This window comes from Ambystoma mexicanum, chromosome 5q (genome assembly GCF_040938575.1).
Source record: "Ambystoma mexicanum isolate Mex_15411 chromosome 5q, UKY_AmexF1_1, whole genome shotgun sequence".
Lineage (NCBI taxonomy): Eukaryota > Metazoa > Chordata > Amphibia > Caudata > Ambystomatidae > Ambystoma > Ambystoma mexicanum.
Window position 1 is genome coordinate 399,650,651 of NC_090933.1, and position 19,504 is coordinate 399,670,154.

At 49.1% G+C, this 19,504-nt stretch overlaps 1 protein-coding gene across 1 annotated transcript in view; it reads right to left on the bottom strand.

The window, feature by feature from the left end:
* ESCO1 (establishment of sister chromatid cohesion N-acetyltransferase 1) overlaps window positions 1-19,504 on the bottom strand; it is a 644,577-nt gene that overhangs the window by 510,501 nt on the left and 114,572 nt on the right. Inside the window, exon 2 of the mRNA XM_069620888.1 lies at window positions 6,700-9,062. Coding sequence (XP_069476989.1) covers window positions 6,700-9,060 — 2,361 coding nt within the window. The 5' untranslated portion in view covers window positions 9,061-9,062. The remainder of the gene's footprint in view (window positions 1-6,699; window positions 9,063-19,504) is intronic.

The window sequence follows — 19,504 nt, forward strand, 5'->3', positions numbered from 1 at the left end:
GGAGGCAATCCTGGTGTTCTCAAGGCAAGGAGGTCTAATAGAGAGGGGATCGGACAAACTAGCGGTGTGCCCCTACTACACCTTGAAAGTACAGAAACAAAAGGGCAGCTTTGGGTCCCACTAAAGAGAGGCTGCGACAGGCGAATACGAAGTACATGCTGATATTCCCGGTCAAGCTAAAAGTTCAAAGTACTTCACAATGGCACCATACACTTTTCTGATAGTACTAGCGGGGCACAGGCGTGAATGGACGCGGAGTGCCCCCACTACACGGAGACAAGAAGCCGCTACCTGAGGAGGGATGAAAGTGAGATGGACCCTATTTGGGAGAGTTCGAGGCAAGCACATGAGGAAATGAAAAGGAGCAGGATGGAGGCTGCCGCCGGCTAGAAGACACATGGGGACACCAGCAAGCAGACGGCAGAATTGCAGAGTAAGACCAGAGCTTTGCATACCCCTGCCGTCCCTGGAGGACCCCTGTTGGAGTGCACCTGGTAGCAGTCCACCGCTACGCGTGGAACTGGTGAGTGGTTGCGTACACTGGTTGGCCCAAGAAGCTGCTGAGCCTGAAAGGACCTAGTACCGTTGGGCACTTGTTAATGTTGGGAAGTCCGGGGGAGCGGGTTTGGGGGGGGGGCGGGGAATGTTTTACTTGTTGAATTGCACACACTGGGCCCCCTTACCAGGGGTGGGATTAGGGAAGGATAGGAAGAAAAAGCATAACTAGTGGGACGATGCCAGGGAGTGCACACTGCTGGCGAGTGGATGCACGGGGAAGAAAGGTGACAGGGGGTGGAAGTAGGAGGGCGAGGGGGACGCCACGGGAAAAAGACCCCAGAGTGGGAAAATGGGTGGCATTAAGATTGCCTTATGGAACATGAGTGGGCTTAGCAGTTACATTAAGCGGAACAGGGTCCAAACTTTCCTTGTCAACAAAGGAGTGCAAGTGGCACTCCTGCAGGAGACACACATAACTGCTGCCAGGCAATCCATTATTGGGAAGAAGTGGCGGGGTAGTCAGGGGCACGACATACTCGGCATATGCAAGGGGCACTCTTCTATAGGTCGCCCCCTCTGTCCCCTTTAAGCTAGTGGGCTGTAAGTGCGACAACGAAGGCCGGATGGCGGTTATGCAAGGGCTCCTAGAACAGAGAGAAGTCTGCATAATTAATACATACACGCCCAACCACCAGTACGCCACCGCCTTCTTTAAGTCTTTGGGCCCGCTGCTAGCACCATATAGAGGTGGTTTGTGACTATGGGGGAGGGTTGGGGGGGGAGGGAGATTTCAACTGCACCTTGGACCCAATGCTAGACAGACCAGACGAGAAAAATAGGAAAAGGGCACTGCCTGTAAAGCGCTGGGGAACCTGATTAGCGAGCTAAAGCTGAAGGAGGTGTGGAGGCAGCTGAACAGGGATCCGAGAGGGTACTCCTACTACTCTAGCCCACACACAGTATAAACGTGCATTGACTACATGCTCACCAGTGCTGAAGTATTGGGGGAATTTGTGGTGGCGGAATACAAAGCTATTGCCCTCTCTGACCAAGCACCACTGATAGTAACATGGCAGAACATAGCACACAAGGCCCCTAGCCCAACATGGCGACTAAGAGTGGAGGCACTGTTAGACGAGCACTACAGAGAACACCTGGGAAGGAAGATGGAGGAATTCTTTAAGATCAATAAAGGCAGCGTCAGCAGCACGTGCACCATGTGGGAATCATTCCAAGTGGTGATTAGAGGGGAGGCAATCATGAAGGAGAGTGGAATTCGGAAGGATCTACTGAACACTATATCCAGTATAGAGGGACAAATAAAAAGCCTGGGCGGAGGGAAAAGAGCTGCAGAGGGAGGGAGAAGGGGGCTACATGGAGCTAAGGCAGGAATGCATAGCTGCCTGGGAGAGACTGGGCAGGCACGTTTACAGCAAATATGTTGAGACTCCACGAGGGAGGAGACAAACCTGGCAAACTGTTGGCTTGGCTATGTAGGGCAGACGAGAGCAGGAAGATGATCAGCGCCATTAAAGAAGAATGCAGCGAGGAGTGGTGGGCCCAAGGGGAGATCAACTCTGTTTTATGGGGATTTTACCAGAGTCTGTATGAGTCGGACGGGGGAGGATAGAGCAGTGGATATCGGGGAAGCAGGGGGTGGGGGGGAGATAGAGCTGCCCCGTAGAGGGAGCAGGCGGAGATGCTTGACGCACCGCTCACGAAAGAGCAACTAAGAGAGATCATAGGTGCATTACCCGTGGGCAAGACGCCGTGGACAGACTGTTTCCTGTCAGAATTGTATAGGGAATACGCAGTGGAATCTCGCCTTACCTTCAGCAGATGATGGAGTAGGCATTTGAGGAGGGTATACTGCTGGCCAGCCTGCGGGAGTCAGTAATAATATCAATACTGAATATCGGGAAACCTCCGCTAGAATCCGTGTCGTATAGCCCACTCTATGATAAACCAGGACTGTAAAATACTAGCAGCACTATTGGCGGACAGACTGAAAAGAGTGATTGGTACACTGGTGCACCCGGACCAGGCGGGATACGTCCCAGGTGGGAGTACGTCTTTGAACCTGCGTAGATTGCACCATGTTCTAGAACGGACAAAGGGGGTGGATGCAGAATATGCAGTTGCCTCCCTGAAGGCGATAAAGGCGTTTGACTCTGTTAGGTGGGACTGGTTGCAAGCGACACTGAGGCAATTTGGAGTGGGCCTGCTCATCTGGAGTGGGCCTGCTCATCGCACGTGGGTGCAGTTGCTATATACCCGACCTTTTGCCAGAGTCAAAGCAGGAAGGCATGTCTCAGAGAAGTGGGAACTGGGAAAGGGCACCAAACAGGGGTGCCCACTTTCCCCTATGCTGTTCATACTAGCGCTTGAGCCACTCGCGGTCTATTTTAGGAGGGAATACAAGGAGGCGGGCATCCCGGTAGGAGAAGAGACACACGTAGTCTCACTATATGCAGACATGCTGTTGTATGTGCATCACCCTGAGGAACACCTGCCGCATATTCTGACAGTACTGGATAACTTTGCAAGGCCATCAGGAATCACGATAAGGAAGGAAAAATCGTGCCCGTTCCCTCTGGCAGGCCCGTCAGAGTTGTAGCTTAGGCAGCTGCCAAACTTGGGGCTGCGCTGGACAGTGGACACCTTCAGATACCTGGGGGTGAATATAAGCCACGATCCAAAGGAGGAACATGAGACAAACACGTTGAAGGCGCTCCAAGGAGTAGAGAGATCTGTGGCATTCTGGCAGAAACTACCCCTTTCAGTGATGGGGCGGGTGGCGCTCCTTAAAATGGTGGTGTTACGGTGCATATTTATCATTTTGTAAACATCCCCTATGAGATACTTTATTTTAATGTATTTATTTTGCGCAGCAATGGCCCGCAAGCATAATGGCGCGGACCATACACAAAAACAGCCACAGACGCATAAACAAATGGATAAAACATGTCAGAACCAAAGGAACAAGGAGAAGGCAAATAGGGCGAGGATTTAGGCAAACAGCCAGGTCTTTAACTTTTTCTTGAAAGGCTCGAGTTGCGATTCGAGCCTTGGGTCCAGCGGAAGGTTGTTCCAGGCGGCAGGAGCTGCCGCCCCAAAAGCTCCCTTTTCAGCTTTTTTTTTTAATCTGCTCCTTGGGATGATCAACATATTAGCCTTGTTGAATCTGAGCGTTCTGATAGAGGTCTTAAACATTATCAGATCACTCAGATAACACGGCATGGTCCCCAAGAGGCACTTAAAGGTGATCGTAAGGAGGCGAAAACAAATTCTTGCCTCCACAGGGAGCAACTGCAGAGCTCTTCTTGCCGCAGAGACATGATCACGTCTCGCTAGGCCCTTAACAACCCTGATGGCCCCATTTTGGATCACCTGAAGTCGATTGGTTTCAGCTTTGCCAATGCCAGCCAAAAGACTACAACAATAGTCCATTTTGACACCTATTATGGCTCTCGCTAGGGTTTCCGAGTTGGCCTGAGAGATGAGGGGACGCATATGGGTGAAGAGTCCAAGATAATAGGCTGCCCGGGACATCACACTCCCCACATGAGCTTTCATAGAAAGATGCTGATCCAAGATCACCAAGGGATTTCACCTTCCTGAGTGTGTTGATCTTCACATCGCCTAGTTGGAAACTTCTGTAAGCAGGGTCCAACTTAGTGAGTGTGCTAGGAGACCCAACTATCATTAGCTCGGTCTTGGACCTACTAAGGGCTAGAACGTTCGCAGCCATCCAGTTATCTATACATGTGTAGGCTTTGTTCAGCCTGGCTTCGACTAAAGCATGGGACCCTTCCAGTTTGTAAACCAGAGCCCTTCCTGCTCCAGCATGGCAAAGAACAGAACAGTGAATAGGTTATAGACACAGGGGGATAGGCTGGCTCCCTGTGGAACTCCATAGTGAGTCGGTATCACAACCGCTTCAGCAGTTTCTGAACAGACACAACTTGACCTGTTATGGAGGAATAATGCTACCCAACGAAACGAGAGGCTGCTGGTGAAAAGAAGGTCATTTCTTCGAGCCTGGAGACCAACAAAGTGTGGTCTACCAGGTCGAAAGCTTCAACAAACTGAAGTATGGCATCAAGAGGGGGGGGGTGGGGGAGAGGGGGAGGAGGACAGGTTTTAATGATGGAGTAAGGGGCACCTTTACAACTTAAGGTTAACTACATGGACAATGAGTGGTCGAAATCGTTCATCTATCCCTCATGCTGCATAGCCATGTGATCTGGGGGGAGAGAAATGGGGGAAAGGAGGGGGGAGGGTTTTGTTGTATTAACCTAAGAAAACGTTAATTAAAAAGAAAGTGGGTAATTTAAGGCCATGTTTGAATTATATTTTATTCACAGAAAGTCACAGACTGTTCAATATTAAGCTAGGTACTAAAAAAGGATTCAGTAACGGACTTCGTTCACTTTACGAAATGCATTGAAGTGTCAGTATTTATTATTGCTTTGAGGATGCACGGGTGGGCTATGTAATTTATCTGTATGTGAATATGTTGAGCAGAAAGGTGATGTCTGGAAGGTTTGGAATTCATCTAAACCACTGCCATTGCTCTGGGAAACCATCTGACCGCTGTTATTTAGTCTGACATGCAATTACAGCAAGTGAAAGGCTGTATGCAAGTCAGGCTTGGTCCCACCTCTCTGTGCCCATCTTGCTTTGGCCCCCGTTCCTCCATTCCTATCCCCCTCTGTCCTTCTCTTGCTTCTCCCCACCATCCCTAGTTTCCCTTCCTCCATCACCATCAATCCCTTTCCCCTTCCTCCGTCCCCCCGTCCCACTTATATCTGGGCCACCAGGCCACACTGACCCAATCTTTCCAGGAGAGAGGAAGGAAGAATTAACAGGGAAAATAGAGAATGGAAGGTCTGGTGGGGTGGAGAGAGGGGAGTTTGTTCTTTAAGTTTATAAAAAGAACCATAAAGGCACCTAAACCGTAACAAAAAGGTTAAGAACAAGTTTGTGTCTGGACATTTCTAGATCCATGTTCACTTTGCGACAAGGCTTAGTGTACCGTGTCTATCATTGCTTAGTTTCGTCATTTGTGACCAAATAATTGAGACAAGACAGCGTTTTTGAAGGGCGAGGACTACTAATGTAGGAATCTGATGATGAAAACAAGTCAATTATCAGTATCTGCTCTACAAGCATCAATTTAAATGTGTAGCCCAATGTATTCTGTCCCCCTGTCTATGCATAGGCACACAGTGGATTGTGCTCCAACCTCTTTGTTTGAAGCTCTAACCCTCAACCCTGACCTTTAACAGTTATCACCCCCCTCTGTATGGGCAGGGAAGAGCAGACCCTTGCGCAGGGCAGCACTGCTTAATGGATTGCTTCTGAGCCCTTTGAAGAAGCGGAGCAAAAAGGTCAGCACAAGAAAGGTGGTTTCTGAAAGCCAGGTACCTGGTCATTTTTAGTACAAGGCAGGTATGAAGAAAAGGTTGTATTAGTACATATGTCCTTCACATGTGAAAGAAACACAATTTAGGGATTTTGGGATAGGTGGTAAAACGATGCAGACAGCGGAATAACTCATGGGTGCAGGTGAAAGAAAAAGGTATTACACAAAAGATTTAAGAGTTGTTTTTTTTCCATTCAGGGCAAATATTCAATTCGGCGATGCTAGCAGTTATTTTGTACAATTCTTACCTCTAGGGCAGATGAAAACGTCACAGGTCCTATGCATCGAATTGCATATAAAACCCATTGAAGAGTACACTGCAATTTGCAAGCGTGCGGTGTATGACACGCCCACAATTGCCAATCGCAGTAGCAATTATGCACAATTCATTGCTTAGTAGTGCAGAAGGAAGTGTCTTGTGGGTCACTATTCTTGGTCAGGGACACTCAAGTGACAAGACGATTCACTTAATGCAACCAAAGATGCATACAGCAGCAAAAGAGGCTTTTCGCAATCAGTGCCCTAAAAGGCATATCCGCTGTTCCAAATAGTCCTCTTTATAGCCTCTAATTCCTAGATGTGATGCAGCACCAAGCAAGCCATGATTTAGTCCATTAATGTTGATTCACAGTGGCAGTCTTGCTTGCCCAATGCCGACCCAAGCACATTTGCTTCTGAAACGTCAAACCCCTCTGACCCAGCACAACAAGCCCCAACAAAGCACACAATTTCAAAACAATAGATTACTCTTTTGGAAAAAAATAATGCGTTACCTCATCTAATGGTGGCTCCAGCAGACCATTCTCAACAGTTCTTTTTGGCAAGATCTTGTTTCGAGGTATGTCTTTGGTTCCAGACTCCTCCAAACTAATCTGTTCTTGTGTACTCAAATGGTGACCCAGATGCCCACCAGTTTGAGCCAATGGTAGTTGCCCTTCTTTGGGCAGAACTCCTCCCAAGTGAACTTGGAATCTGGATACATTTTGACTCGCGTCTATGTGCTCGGTCACTGGCACTCTACCTACAACGCGTGGAGGGCTTACATCTGTACCCATGCCTGTAGTCCTGGCCTGGATTTCATTTGAAGGAACCAACACATTCATTCGCATAAACTCCAGATTTGGAAGCAGAGTTCTATTCAGTGCGTTATTGCGGACCACTCGATTGACCTTCACTGGCTTCATTTCTTTCGGTTTTGGGCTTTTATTGATAGGGCTGGTTTTCCCGTTCAGTTTGTTCTTTAAAAGGAATGTTTTCTTGCTGGGGAAAAAACACTTGGTGGGGGTAGTTTGCTTAGCCTCCTCTTCAGCAAGTGCTTGGCTTTCAGCCTCGGCTTGCGCCTCCTCGGCAGCTTTCTTGGCCTCCAGTGCACATGCAGCATCGGGGACTTCCTTTCTCACTTCCACAGTATCGGACTCAATCTCGCCAGCAATTTCTTCACAAAGCTCAAGGATGCTAACTCGTTTGGACTTGGGGTCGCTTTCCAATTGGCACGGGGCCTCTGATAAAGCCGCCTGCGGCTCTGATGCTTTATTGTTCTTTAAAGGGCGCTTTGCTTTTTGAGTCACAGTTTTCCTTGAGGTCATTTTGTCCTTCACATTTTTCTCCTTCTGCTTCTCTTTCCGTGGCTTCACAATGGAGCCCTTTTCCTTTTTCGGTTTAGGCTGGGAAATGGGAGAGGCTATTTGCTCCAATGTTGTTGGTTTATCTTGATTAGGACTCTGCTCTGTAAACACTTCTGCCAGTGGCAATCCTACAGAGTGACTACCGTCACCACCACCCTGTTTAAGTTTAGCTTTTGAAAGTTTCGTTTGTCGTGGTCTTAATACCTTGCACTTGCCTTCTTTCGATTTCGGAGGAGATTTGGACATGCTCTTTAGCTTTTTATCCTTGGGTTCAGCAGCTGGCCTGAGACTGGATGCATCAGCTTTGCTTTTCAGTGGAGCTTTCTTCTTTGGCACAGGAGGTTTACCATTTTCAACTCTTCGTGATGGATCTTTCTTGGCTGCAGAATTTACTTTCACTTGAGAAACCGCCTTTTTCTTCAAGCCTCTTTTCGGCAAGGACTTAACTGGCACTTCTGAACGCGGCTGCAAACGTTGGGATCTCCTGTCCAGAAGCTCATCGGGCCGGATGACGGGTTTTGGGATGGGAACATCCTTCCTTGAAGCCTTTTTCTCTTGAAAATGCTTCTTTGCAGCCTTTGGGTTTACTTGCATTTTGGTGTCCCTGTGGGATTTATTGTTATTAGTGACAGCAGTGGGCCTTGCATGCTTGCGTGTGGACTTTCTAGACTGAATGCTATTTTCATCACTGCGTTTTTTTGTCACTGCTCGGGTAGCATCAAGCCCAGGAGACCGACTCACTATACCAGGTGGACGATTTTTGTTCTGCTTTGTGTTAGTTTCGTGAACATCCTTTGCAGTCACAGGTGCAGAATTGTTCATGGTTTTAAAGCCATTTAGTCGTGCGTCATGTCTCGCAGACGTATTTCCTAAATGCAGGATTCTTAGGGGCGTTTTATTCAACAGTTTTACAGATTTCTGCAAAGAAGGCTTGTCATTTTTAACATTCGAGTTGTTTGGGGAAATCTTTTTAACATTGGGTATGGATTTTAATCGAGAGGGACTCTTCCTTTTAATATCGATTGTTTCTTTTTTTGCAGAAATAGCCATGGCCACTGCTTTTGTGACCTTGGGTAGATTATTTTGCGAGGACTTCGAAACAACATTTTGGTGTCCTAGAGGAGGGTTCCGTACAGGTGGCCTTGCGGACAAAACCTTATTCGGTTTTTTAACAGTTTTCTTCAGTATCCCCTTTTCTACAGGTCTATTTTTAATGGGTTTTCCTTTGAATGCAAGCTTGATCTGTTTGGACTGATCAGAGAGCCGCTTTTTATCAGGCGCCTTGTTGCCAGCTTTGCCAGGGGCTTTCTTTGCCGACTCTGTTGGTTTCACAAAAACTTTCAGCACGTTTTTTTGCTGCAGGCCCTTGTTCGGCTTTAAATGACATCCAGATTTACCAGCAGATGTAATCTTCTTTTCAATAGTTGGAAAGGTGTTCCTGTTTGTAACCAGCTTCTGCCTCTTTGCCGGTGGTTCTTCTGAAACACACTTCCTTTTCTTTGCTGCCATTCCTTTAAAACAGAAATAAGAAGTCAATGGCAAACAAAGGTTAACATGCCACTCAGACCGCGTAAAACTTGATTCATGAAGGCACCTGCAAAATTCGAGTCTGGCTGTGCAAAGCTATGCATTATAACAAAACTCTGGTCCATCCTCATACTTCCAGACGCCCCCCCCACTGCCTTCAATTGCCATCCACCTTTCTCGAATTCTAACCTTAGAATACTCACCTGCATTGCCTCTACATCGCCAACTGTTCCGTCTCTATATCCTTAAACACTGTCACCTCTAATTCCATCCTTTCCTGACGACAGCCTCTGAAGTCCTAGTGTCACTACTCTTCACCCTCTATACTTTCTCATTTGGAAAACTGCTCCTACTTCGAGTTAATTCCCAATGAACTCTTTGCCAATGATGTCCAAATAAGCATCTCCTTTCTCTTTCTTCACCCCAGTCCTTTCCTTAAGGATTTCAGACTGCCTCAGTGATCTGACAATAGATGACTTCATCCAAAATGTCAGTTTTAAAATGACTGAGTGATTTAGGCAAATTTCGGCTGTTCGAAAATTCTGAACGGCCGAAAAGTTTGACCGGATCACGCATTTGGTGCTGGGGGTTGCAGGGGTGTCCCCCACACACTTGCTCACTATTTAGTGTGTGTGAGTTGGGGGATATCCCCCCCCAACCCCTGCAGCCATCCCCCCACCCCCTAAAAAATAAATAATAAATCTGAAGTGAAAGGGAAAAGGCGTTGCAGGGTCACTGCGATCAGCGGCCGCAAGATACATAGGGGATGGGGGGGGGTTGGTGGAGGTTTGGGGTTGGGCCGGGGGCCAAGCTGCAAATGTTCAATGGAGAAAAGACTGAAGGTTAAACATTTGTACCCCAATCAGACTCTTCAATGTTTTACACTCAACTGCTCCATAATCAAAGTTATCTATCTCCCAGGTTTCAAAGACAAAACTCTCCTCCCATCACCAATACCAACACCCCCCACCCTCTTCAGACCTGCTCCCCCAAGGCACACAAACGTGGGGGTCCACTTCAACAGCGATCTGAAGATTTATCACTTCTCCAGCCACCAACACAAGGAACAAAGAATCAACCTGCTTAACACCAGAAAGGGCCCCCTGCTCCAACCATTTCACAAAATCTACTCTGATGCTCAGACACATTGACTACTGCTGAAGCCTACCTTAATTTTGCCAAAATTCTCAACCTCACCACCTGCACTTGTTACAGTTCACCATCTCATCTCCCCACTGCCTGCATGCTGGCTGGTAGGCCATACAAAACCTATTCCTCTACTACTTGCCTTTAAAACAGTTTATTGATTCACCCACCTATCTGACTGTCTCCTGCTATTCTCCTCCACAGACCATTCGTTTTGGCACCCCCATCAATCAGTTTGCCCCTCGCCCACCTTGCACATCTACATTCTTCTCACGAACCCATGACATCAAAAACACTACCAATAGTCACACATTCAAATCCTCCCTGACGTGCTGCATCCAATAGCCAAAAAGGACACCCAGCCTCTTACATAATATTACCATTATCACCTGAAAGCCATTGTACATAGGATGACATTCCTCTGTAAATATTTCTCCATTACCGTTGTAACGAATCTGGAGTATTTGTCCCTTCTTCCCTCAGGGGAGACACCCCCTTTGATGCTAGGGGGTTGAGCCCGATCTTCAAAACTATCCCTAGGGGTATCGGTAAGCGGCACCTAGCTGGAGCGACTACCCTTTAGAGAACAAGGACTCTCATTCTCATGTGGAACTCTCTATACCCAATGTACACTCTGCCTGTATGGGGATAAGAAAATAGGGCAAGACACCTATGTGTTTGACTAAAGATAATGTTAAACGTTCCTCCTGCTTGACAACTTGTAATAAGCAGCATGCCCCTTCTCATTAATGGAACGAGAATAAAGGGCCAGTGACCCTTGGAAAAGAACAAACCCAATGCAGAGGCGAGACTCGGACAGGAGGACGCAGAGGGCCGAGGGAGATGGCATCTGCCAGACAAGGAAAAGCAAGGGGCCCGAGAGGCAGAGGCCATGCGAAGCGAACCATGGTTAAAAGGATTGATGACATATAGGATGTGGTGGGCAAAGGGCCCTCAAACATCTGCTGATTCCAACAAAGAAGGTAGGACTGGGTCCTATGCTCTCAGATAGCTAGCTAACAAGAGAGGGATTGAAGACGAACACAGACAGTCAGCATACAACAAGTAAATGTGGCAAGCCTTCATGAACGCTGCCATCGCAGATTAGACAGACACTCATTAGAGCAAGCACTGCAACACAACAGGCACCTGGATTGCCCAAGTCTGAGGAAAGAGAAGAGCAAACAAGCAGGGGGAAGAGGGAAGGACCGCCCTAGCCCCATCCGGGGTCACATGGACCTGAGAGAAGAGGGAGCATGGGACAAGGAGAAGGGTTATGGGAGCAAGAGAAACCAGAGCAGCATAAGCCTCGAGAAGGGTCACAGGAACCCATGGTCATAGGAACCATAAAGAACTATCTGGGACATTGGGTCAGGGGAACTCAAAGGAGCACCATAGAGTGAAAAGCAGAGATCACAGAGGCACTTGAAAGGTTGGTTGAATTGTGGAAAGAACCACCAAGTTGGTGGAAAGGGAGTGAAATATCCCTCCACCTAAAGAACTTTGAACATTTTGTTTTTCCAGGAACTGGAGACTTTGAAATTAAAGAAACTTTTGATGGATTGACGAGAGCCATTTTCTTTGACAAGAACTGTTACTTCTAACTATTGCATCTGGACCCAGGAGGGACTGCGGTTACAACAAGAAACAACTTTGGGGTGAACAAAGACTGCAGGGCACTCCAGCTATTTTTTTTTTTACGTTTTACTAAGTGGTAGGGCCAGTTTAGTGCATAGGTTTGGGCAGAGGACTACTTTTGATTTTGACTATAGACAAGCACCTTATTTTAGTTTTGTTAGGAAGGGAACTCCCTTTTAGCAGTAGTGTCAGGGAGGAGTTTTCTTTTAAATCGAATATAAACTAGATACAAACGTGTCTTTTGGTCAGAGTACTCCTTCTGGCTTGCCACACCGTCCATGTACCGCTCATCACCTGTTCATGTTCAGTCACTCACTCATCATCATCATCATCATCATCATCATCAACTTCTTGTCAGTGTTCTGTTGTGTGACAAGTTGCCTGAACTGACGCTTTTGTATGGGGAGGTGGCGAGTCACAAGGGACTGAGTTTGTCCGATTGCTATCTTATGTGAATTCTAGAGGGTGGCAGAAGTGGGATCCAGCAGGCTGACCTCCCCCGCCAAGGCACACTATCCTGCCTGAATTCATCTTCCCAATGAGGACATTTGGCATAAGTCCCTTGAAGCACTACTACACAAGAAGAACCAATATTAGCACAGAAAGTCAACACACAATGTTCCACATTCAGAATTAACTACACTCACACTGGCCTTCCTGAATTTATCGACTGTGCGTGTGGAAGAAACCTGGAACTGGGAGCATTGCAGTCAGAGCAAGATGCTGCAGAAGTCTGCCTACCAGGTGCGGAGTGACTCAGAATGCTGCAAAGCAAGGATCTACGCGAGTCGAGAATAGAAGATGGCACCAACGTCACAACGATTATAGCTCTGAGTTCCAGGTTGGAGAAATAAGATAATTAATCAGTACAAAGAGGCAGATTACCTCATATTTAAAAAAAATCTGTTAGGGAGACCGCTAGTGGGCGAGGAACAGAATGGTCGCCTGAACTTTGGCTCCCATCCCGTCGGGGAAGGAAGAGAAGATATAGAGAAGAACCCAGCCCAAAATAGAAGTGAAGAGCAAGAAAGACTAGTACTGGCCGACATAAGGACCTAGCAGCACCCCAAAAGTGCATCCAACGGGAGAAGAAACCATCCAAAGGACGGGGCGTGCCCATCTCCCACTGGGCTCCTTGCGTGGTGGCCCACTCACACTTGGTGCCAAAAGAAAAGTAATTTGCCCCGCAGCTCCCGAAAGCGATAGAGGACACAAGCCCACGAGAGGCAGACCCCACCAGGGGTCTAGCAACCCTCGGAGACACCCCAGCACCAGTGACAGCTGAACGTGATCGCCCACAGGAACCGAGCAGGCTGCGACGGGCGGTGGGACGCAGGGTCTGTTGCAGCAGGGAGAGAGCTGGCGGATAGCCTGCACACGGGCGGCTCGACTCCGGCAGTCTCCCCCCCCCCCCGCATTAATCAAAGCGCACAAGAGACACCGCCTGCCCACATAAACCAACAAAAGAGTGCTGGTCCCCAAATAAGCTCTTCAGTGAGGACCATAGAAATCCAAAGCCATGGTTCGGCATAAACGGAGCCCGGACCCCACTAGCACCACATGCGGCCAGTCTACAAACTCTCCAGCCACACAGTGAGCGACTCTCCAAGGGGGGCCAAGCGTGATGCTCCGCTGGTTCTCACCCCAGGAAGATGCAAAAAGGACACCTAATACCATACAAACAGTTCCCTCGCCAGTAATCAAGTGTCCTGCGACGGGGGGCAGGCGGAATAGAACGAGCCCCGTCAAGTGGCGCAGGAGTGGGCCACTCCCCCTTCCACCCCCCTCCGACGCTTAACCTTCCTGGTGCCTACGGAAGCAGGTAGGACGTGTAAAAGGGGCCAGTGCCAGAACACGGCCACCACGGGGGGAGGCGAGTGGACAGCATCGCAGCACCAACTGGAGACAAGGTGAAAAAGGCCTCCGACCCAGACCCCTGTAACCACCAAGGGCAAAGTTCTCAGGTGAGGTGGAGGGTGGGGAATAGGAAGGGGGGGGGGTCGAGTACGAAACACATAGGTGACTGGGGTGATTGCCTGCCGTCCCCCTTCCTCAGACAGTGCAGCAAATCAGAGGCAGGAGCGGGATAGATCCCAAGGAGCACGGTGCATCCATTCAACCACTTTAGTTCTTGGCATCAGGGACTCAGGCAGGAAGGGGTGCCCCTAGATGTGAAAAGCCCCTTCGCCCAAGCAGAGCACCAAGTAACAGGACAGGCCGAGGAAGTAGCCACCACTAGCCGATGGGGGCAGGAGTGCAGTACAAGGTGCATTAGAATTTAAGAAGCCGAAGTGCACCGGAGGTCAAACCAGTCACAGCAAAACGCATGGCAAACAAACCTGGAAAACACAAAGGAAGCCTCCCGGGCCACCACAGTGTGCTCTAAGAAAGGGTGAAGGAAAACAACTGAGTGCCACACTGTGAAAAGCCTTGACAGACTCCAACAGTACAGGCGGGAACAGCCTCCAGTCAAACTGCCAAAAGGAGTACCGCGTCCACAAAAGAGGACATTGCAGGGATAATGGCAGAAATCCGTGCCCTACGATCAGACATACAGACCTCCATCTCAGAAATTAGAGGAAAGGTTGAGCACATCGAAGGAAAGATGGAGAACCTGGAACATAATCAAATCAACATGGACCTCGTAGAAATGAAGCTAAATGCGCAAATGCCGGACATAGAATTGAGGGAGGAAGAACTTACTCTCAATATGGACGTTATGGAGAATAGGGAAAGGAGGTCCAACCTAAGAATCCTAGGCTTAGAAGAGAAGAACTGAGAAACGCTGGCCCAAGTTGAGACAACGATCCAGGAACTAATCGAGGCCGAGGGAGGGAAAAAAATGTACATATCAAAAGGGCCCACAGAGGACATGCATTCGCGGGAGGCCCGCGCTCAGCAGTTGTCAAATTCCTTAGCTACAAAGAAAAAACAGTGGTCTTCCTGAAAGCCAAGCAGAAACAAGACTTCGAATTCCATGACTCCAGGATAAAGATATTTCAAGACCTGTCAAATTTCACCCCGGGTAGAGGGAGAGCTTGCAGGCCACTGACAACATGGCTAACAGAGTGCTATACGGTATAGATGGGGGTGCCACTTCATCCTTACCTTTGAATTATAAAGGAGAGACTATAGAGACTACACCCCCGATGAAGCAAAGCAAGTGCTAAGCCAGCTCTCAGGACTGAACGAGGACCGAGCCCCGACCGGTCACAAATGTCACATGCTCAACAAGATGAGAGGCCCCTCCACTGGAGAAAACGAACCAAGGGAGGAAGGAAATACGCCAGAGTGGGCCCAGTTTCCCCGGCGAAGCCACCATGAGAAGGCACAGTGGATTGGGGGTACCAAAAGCGATAGACCCACACACAAGTAAAATGGACCGGGACTAACGAAGTGACTACCCCAAAGGGGAGCCAGTTTCAAACCTAGTGGCCCTCACGTATAGGACGGCGTTTTCAACCCAAAGCACCTAGGACATCTACGACATCTGTGGTTAAGTTAGTGGCTTTCTTGATGTTTAAAGTTCAGAAGGAGTGGGGGGGTGGCCTGTAGACGGGAAAAGGGGCGCTAAAGATGCGGAGAAGGGGCTATCGCATTGACCAAATGGGAAACTGGAGAGTTAGATGGCAGGAAAAGGGGGACTCAACGTAAAGATGGCAGCACCGTTTTGGAAAGCCCTTCCGCTTTCGTTGATGGGCAGGGTGGCTTTGTGCAAAATGGTAATCCTCCCGCGGATGCTCTATTTTTTCACGACCATTCCATACGTGGCAAAGAAGGTTTTTTTCAAAATGTTGGATGTCAAGATTAGGGAATTGCTTTGGAACTTAGGTAGACGCCGGCTGTCCCTATAGACTTTGCGGAGGTCGAGGGCGGAGGGGGGATTGGGTCTCCCAGACTTTGTGAAATATTTTGTGGCGGCGCAGTTGCAATCGGTGTTGCTTTGGGATCATCCGGAGGTAGAGCTCCAGGGTACTTTGACGGGGTCGGTACAGTGGGGCTGTAGGCCGGCAGAGCTTTTGTGGTGCCCGTGGGGTAAGGTGGGGACATTGGTGGTGTTTGAGGCGGTAAGGGAGTCCTGCAGGAAGTATGGGGGTGAACGGGGGTTAAGGGTCGGTACGATCCAGACCTCCCATGGGGAGCGGACCGGGAACTTCGGCAGGCGATTGGGAGGGTAGGGATACAGAGGTTGTGGGAGAAAGGATGTGTAAGGGTGGGGGACCTCTTTGAGGGGGGGGGAAAGCTCTTACTTGCAGGGAGTGGTGTGACAGATTTGATCTACCGCAGGGGGTCTTTCTAGCATATGGAGCGGTGGTGAGACGGCTAGCGGAGCTGTGGGATGAGATCCCGGAAGAACTGGAGCCCTGCCCGGTTCTCCAAGTCTTACTTGATCAGGCTGAGAGGCGAGGGCGTATCACTCGAATTTATAAGGCCCTTGGAGAAAGGGAGAAAGGGCGGGTGTTGAAAGTGAAGGAGAAGTGGGAGGTGGATTTGGGACGTTCAATTTCAAGTGAGGAATGGGAAAGGGTTTGGGAGTAGGTAAGGAAGTCCTCGAGGAATGCATGTTTCCAGCTGGTTCAATTTAATATCCTGCACAGGGTATAGGTAACCCCATTGGTGCTCAAGGTGATGCGGGGGGGGGGGGTATCATTCGGGGGAGTGTCCTAGATGCGGGGCGGAGGAAGCAGGGTTCTGGCACATGGTGTGGGAGTGTGGTGCGATTGTGGAGTACTGGGAGGTTGGCCAGCGATTTGTTTGTGGGGACATCTGCTGGGGGGTGGGGGAGGGAGGAGGGCGTAACGGGCTACGGAATAGAATGGGTCGCTTTTTACTAATCCTGGCAAAAACGCCGTATGGCGATTGCATGGAAATCCCCCGAGGGCCCGGCAGTCCAACTGTGGAGGAAGGATGTGAGGAGATGGGGGTTGGCGGAGGTGACGGTGTTGCAGAATTTGAGGACGGAGGGGGATGTAGGGGAGATAACGATACATTGGGCCCAGCTGTTGAATGATCTGGCAAAGGATAAAGACTTGCACCCACCATGAACAATTGGTTGCGGCGAAGGAGCTATGATGAGGGGGGAATTTGAGGCTAGAGATGAGGGGTGGATTGTCCTTGACCTTACAGGATTAAGAGAATCTGGTGTCCGTCTGGTGTCCGACTGCTGTCCCGGGGGAGGAGGAAAAATGATGCCTTATTTGGGGAGGGGGGGGATAGGGATGGAGGGCTGAGTTTTGATATTTAGGGGAAGGGAGTTTGGGGAATGGGAAGGGAGGGTATGGGAGTTTGGGAATTGTTATACCGAACTGTTACTGGAGTGTGTTCTACAGAAGGGGGGGGGGGTGGGGGCGTTGGAGGGGGATTTGTTGAATTGTTTTCTTTTTTCTTTTTGTTGGAAATCAATGAATAAAGTTTATTAAAAAAAAAAGATGGCAGCACCAGGCCAAAGTGGATCAGGGGGCACAACTCTGAGGGTAGCCACACTTAATGTTAAAGGGCTTAACTCTCTGACCAAGAGATCCTGAGTCAGAAGGGAGTTTGACAGGGCTGATATAAATATACTTTTCATACAGGAAACCAGGCTCAAAGCAGGGATGAGAGACTGCCGAGAGGGAAAGGAGTGGGCCAAACATTCTGTGCCTCAGCAGAGCTAAAAAACAAAAGGGAGTAGCCCTGATTCTCCACAAGAAAATCTGTCTTGCATACTTAGAGGTGCAAACATTAATGGGAGGCAGACTCTTGATAGTCCGGGGAGCATGGGATAGCATCCAGATCACATTTGCGGGGGTTTATACCCCCCAACCAGGGTCAAGCGGCATTCAACGAGAGGGCTTTCTCTACCATACAGGCAAATAGCAGGGGTCTCTTAGTGATAGGGGTGGGGGGGACTTTAACACATGGGTGGACCCTCAAATAGTCAGACAAGCCACACGGGAGCTAGCCAGGGACACCTCTAGAGAAATGGGAAGTAAATTCCAGACATGCCTTGCAGAGGGACGCCTGGTGGCTGTCTGGAGAATGGCCAGCCCAGACAGGAAGGGATACACATTCAGATCCAGTGTCCATGAGAAGTTCACAAGAATAGACTACTTGCTGATTAAGAGAGACGCCAGCCCCAGAATAAAACAGACCGACATCCGACCCATAGGGTGGTTAGACCATGACATGGTTAGGGCAACAATAGATCTAGAAGGCCTCAACCGCCGAGACACCAAATGGCGTTGTAATGAGTACCTGTGGAAGGATAAGCTCTATTCCCAGGAACTCGGCAAGGCAATACGCAAATATTTCCAGATAAATGACAACGGGGAAGTGGGTATGGGAACAGTATGGGAGGCGGGGAAAACAGTCTGGAGGGGCCACTTGATGAGGGAAGGGGCTAAGCGGAAAAGGGAAAGGAAGTTGCAGGAAGACAAACTACGTCTAGAGATCACTGCCTTAGAGGAAAGGATGCATGAGCTGGGGTCATACCGAGAGGAGCATATAGAGACTATCAAACAAAAAAGGGAAGAGCTGAAAACACTGGGAAGGGGAGATGTCCTGAGAAAACTAACACTGCTCAAACAAACTTTCTATGACAAGGCGGATATAGCCGACAAAATGCTAGCCACCAGGCTATGAGCCCAAAGAACAGAGATGGGTGGAAAAGATTAAAACAAATGAGGGAGGCTGGGCTCAGACCCCGTAAAATATAGCGCCCCAATTTGCCAGTTTCCACACAGAGCTATACACCTCACAGGGGATAACCGAGCAGCAGGGGAAATGGATGAATACATCGAGAAAGCAGGACTTCGACACCTAACTAGTTCAGAACAGTCGCTTTTGGACGCTCCCATATCCCCAGACGAAGTGCAGGCAGCAATAAGACGGCTCACAGCTGGAGGATTCCAGGACGGCTACACCATGGGCTTCTACAAGCTCTTTGTAGACACCCTGTCTTCGTATCTGGCAAAGCTATTTAACCACATACGTGACTCTGGCCAAGCCCCCCAGTCCTTCTCAGTGGCCCACATAGTGGTCATCCCAAAGTTGGACAAAGACCCCACATCATGCAAGTCTTACCGCCCAATTTCGCTGCTCAACACAGACGCCAAAGTGTACACAAGCGTCTTGGCCACCCGCATGGAAGACCTAATGCCCCACCTGATACACCCGGGTCAGGTGGGCTTCATAAAAAGGGAAGGCAAGGGGCGGACGCCATGCGCAAGACATTGGACATAATGGAGCACTCCAGGAAAAAGGAGGGAGAGCATGCTCTCCTCAGCATGGACTCAGAGAAGGTGTTTGACCGGGTAAAGTGGGCCTTCCTCTGGGCCATTCTGAAAAACATGGGATTCACCGAGCAATTCATAAGGGGAATACAGGCAATCTACAAAAATCTTAGGGGCAGAGTGGCAGTGAACTGGACCCTATCAGAGGAATTTGGCATGACCAGAGGCACTAGGCAGGGGTGCCCCCTCTTGCTCCTCTTATATGCCTTGTCAATCGAACCCCAGGGCAATGTCATCAGAAAAGAGGAATCCATAAGGGGAGTCGAGGTGGGCGATAAAGAGTACAATCTGGCTATGTTCGCCGATGACATACTACTTTATCTCGCTGACCAAACCACAGCCATCCCAACAGTCCTGCGGACAATAACAGA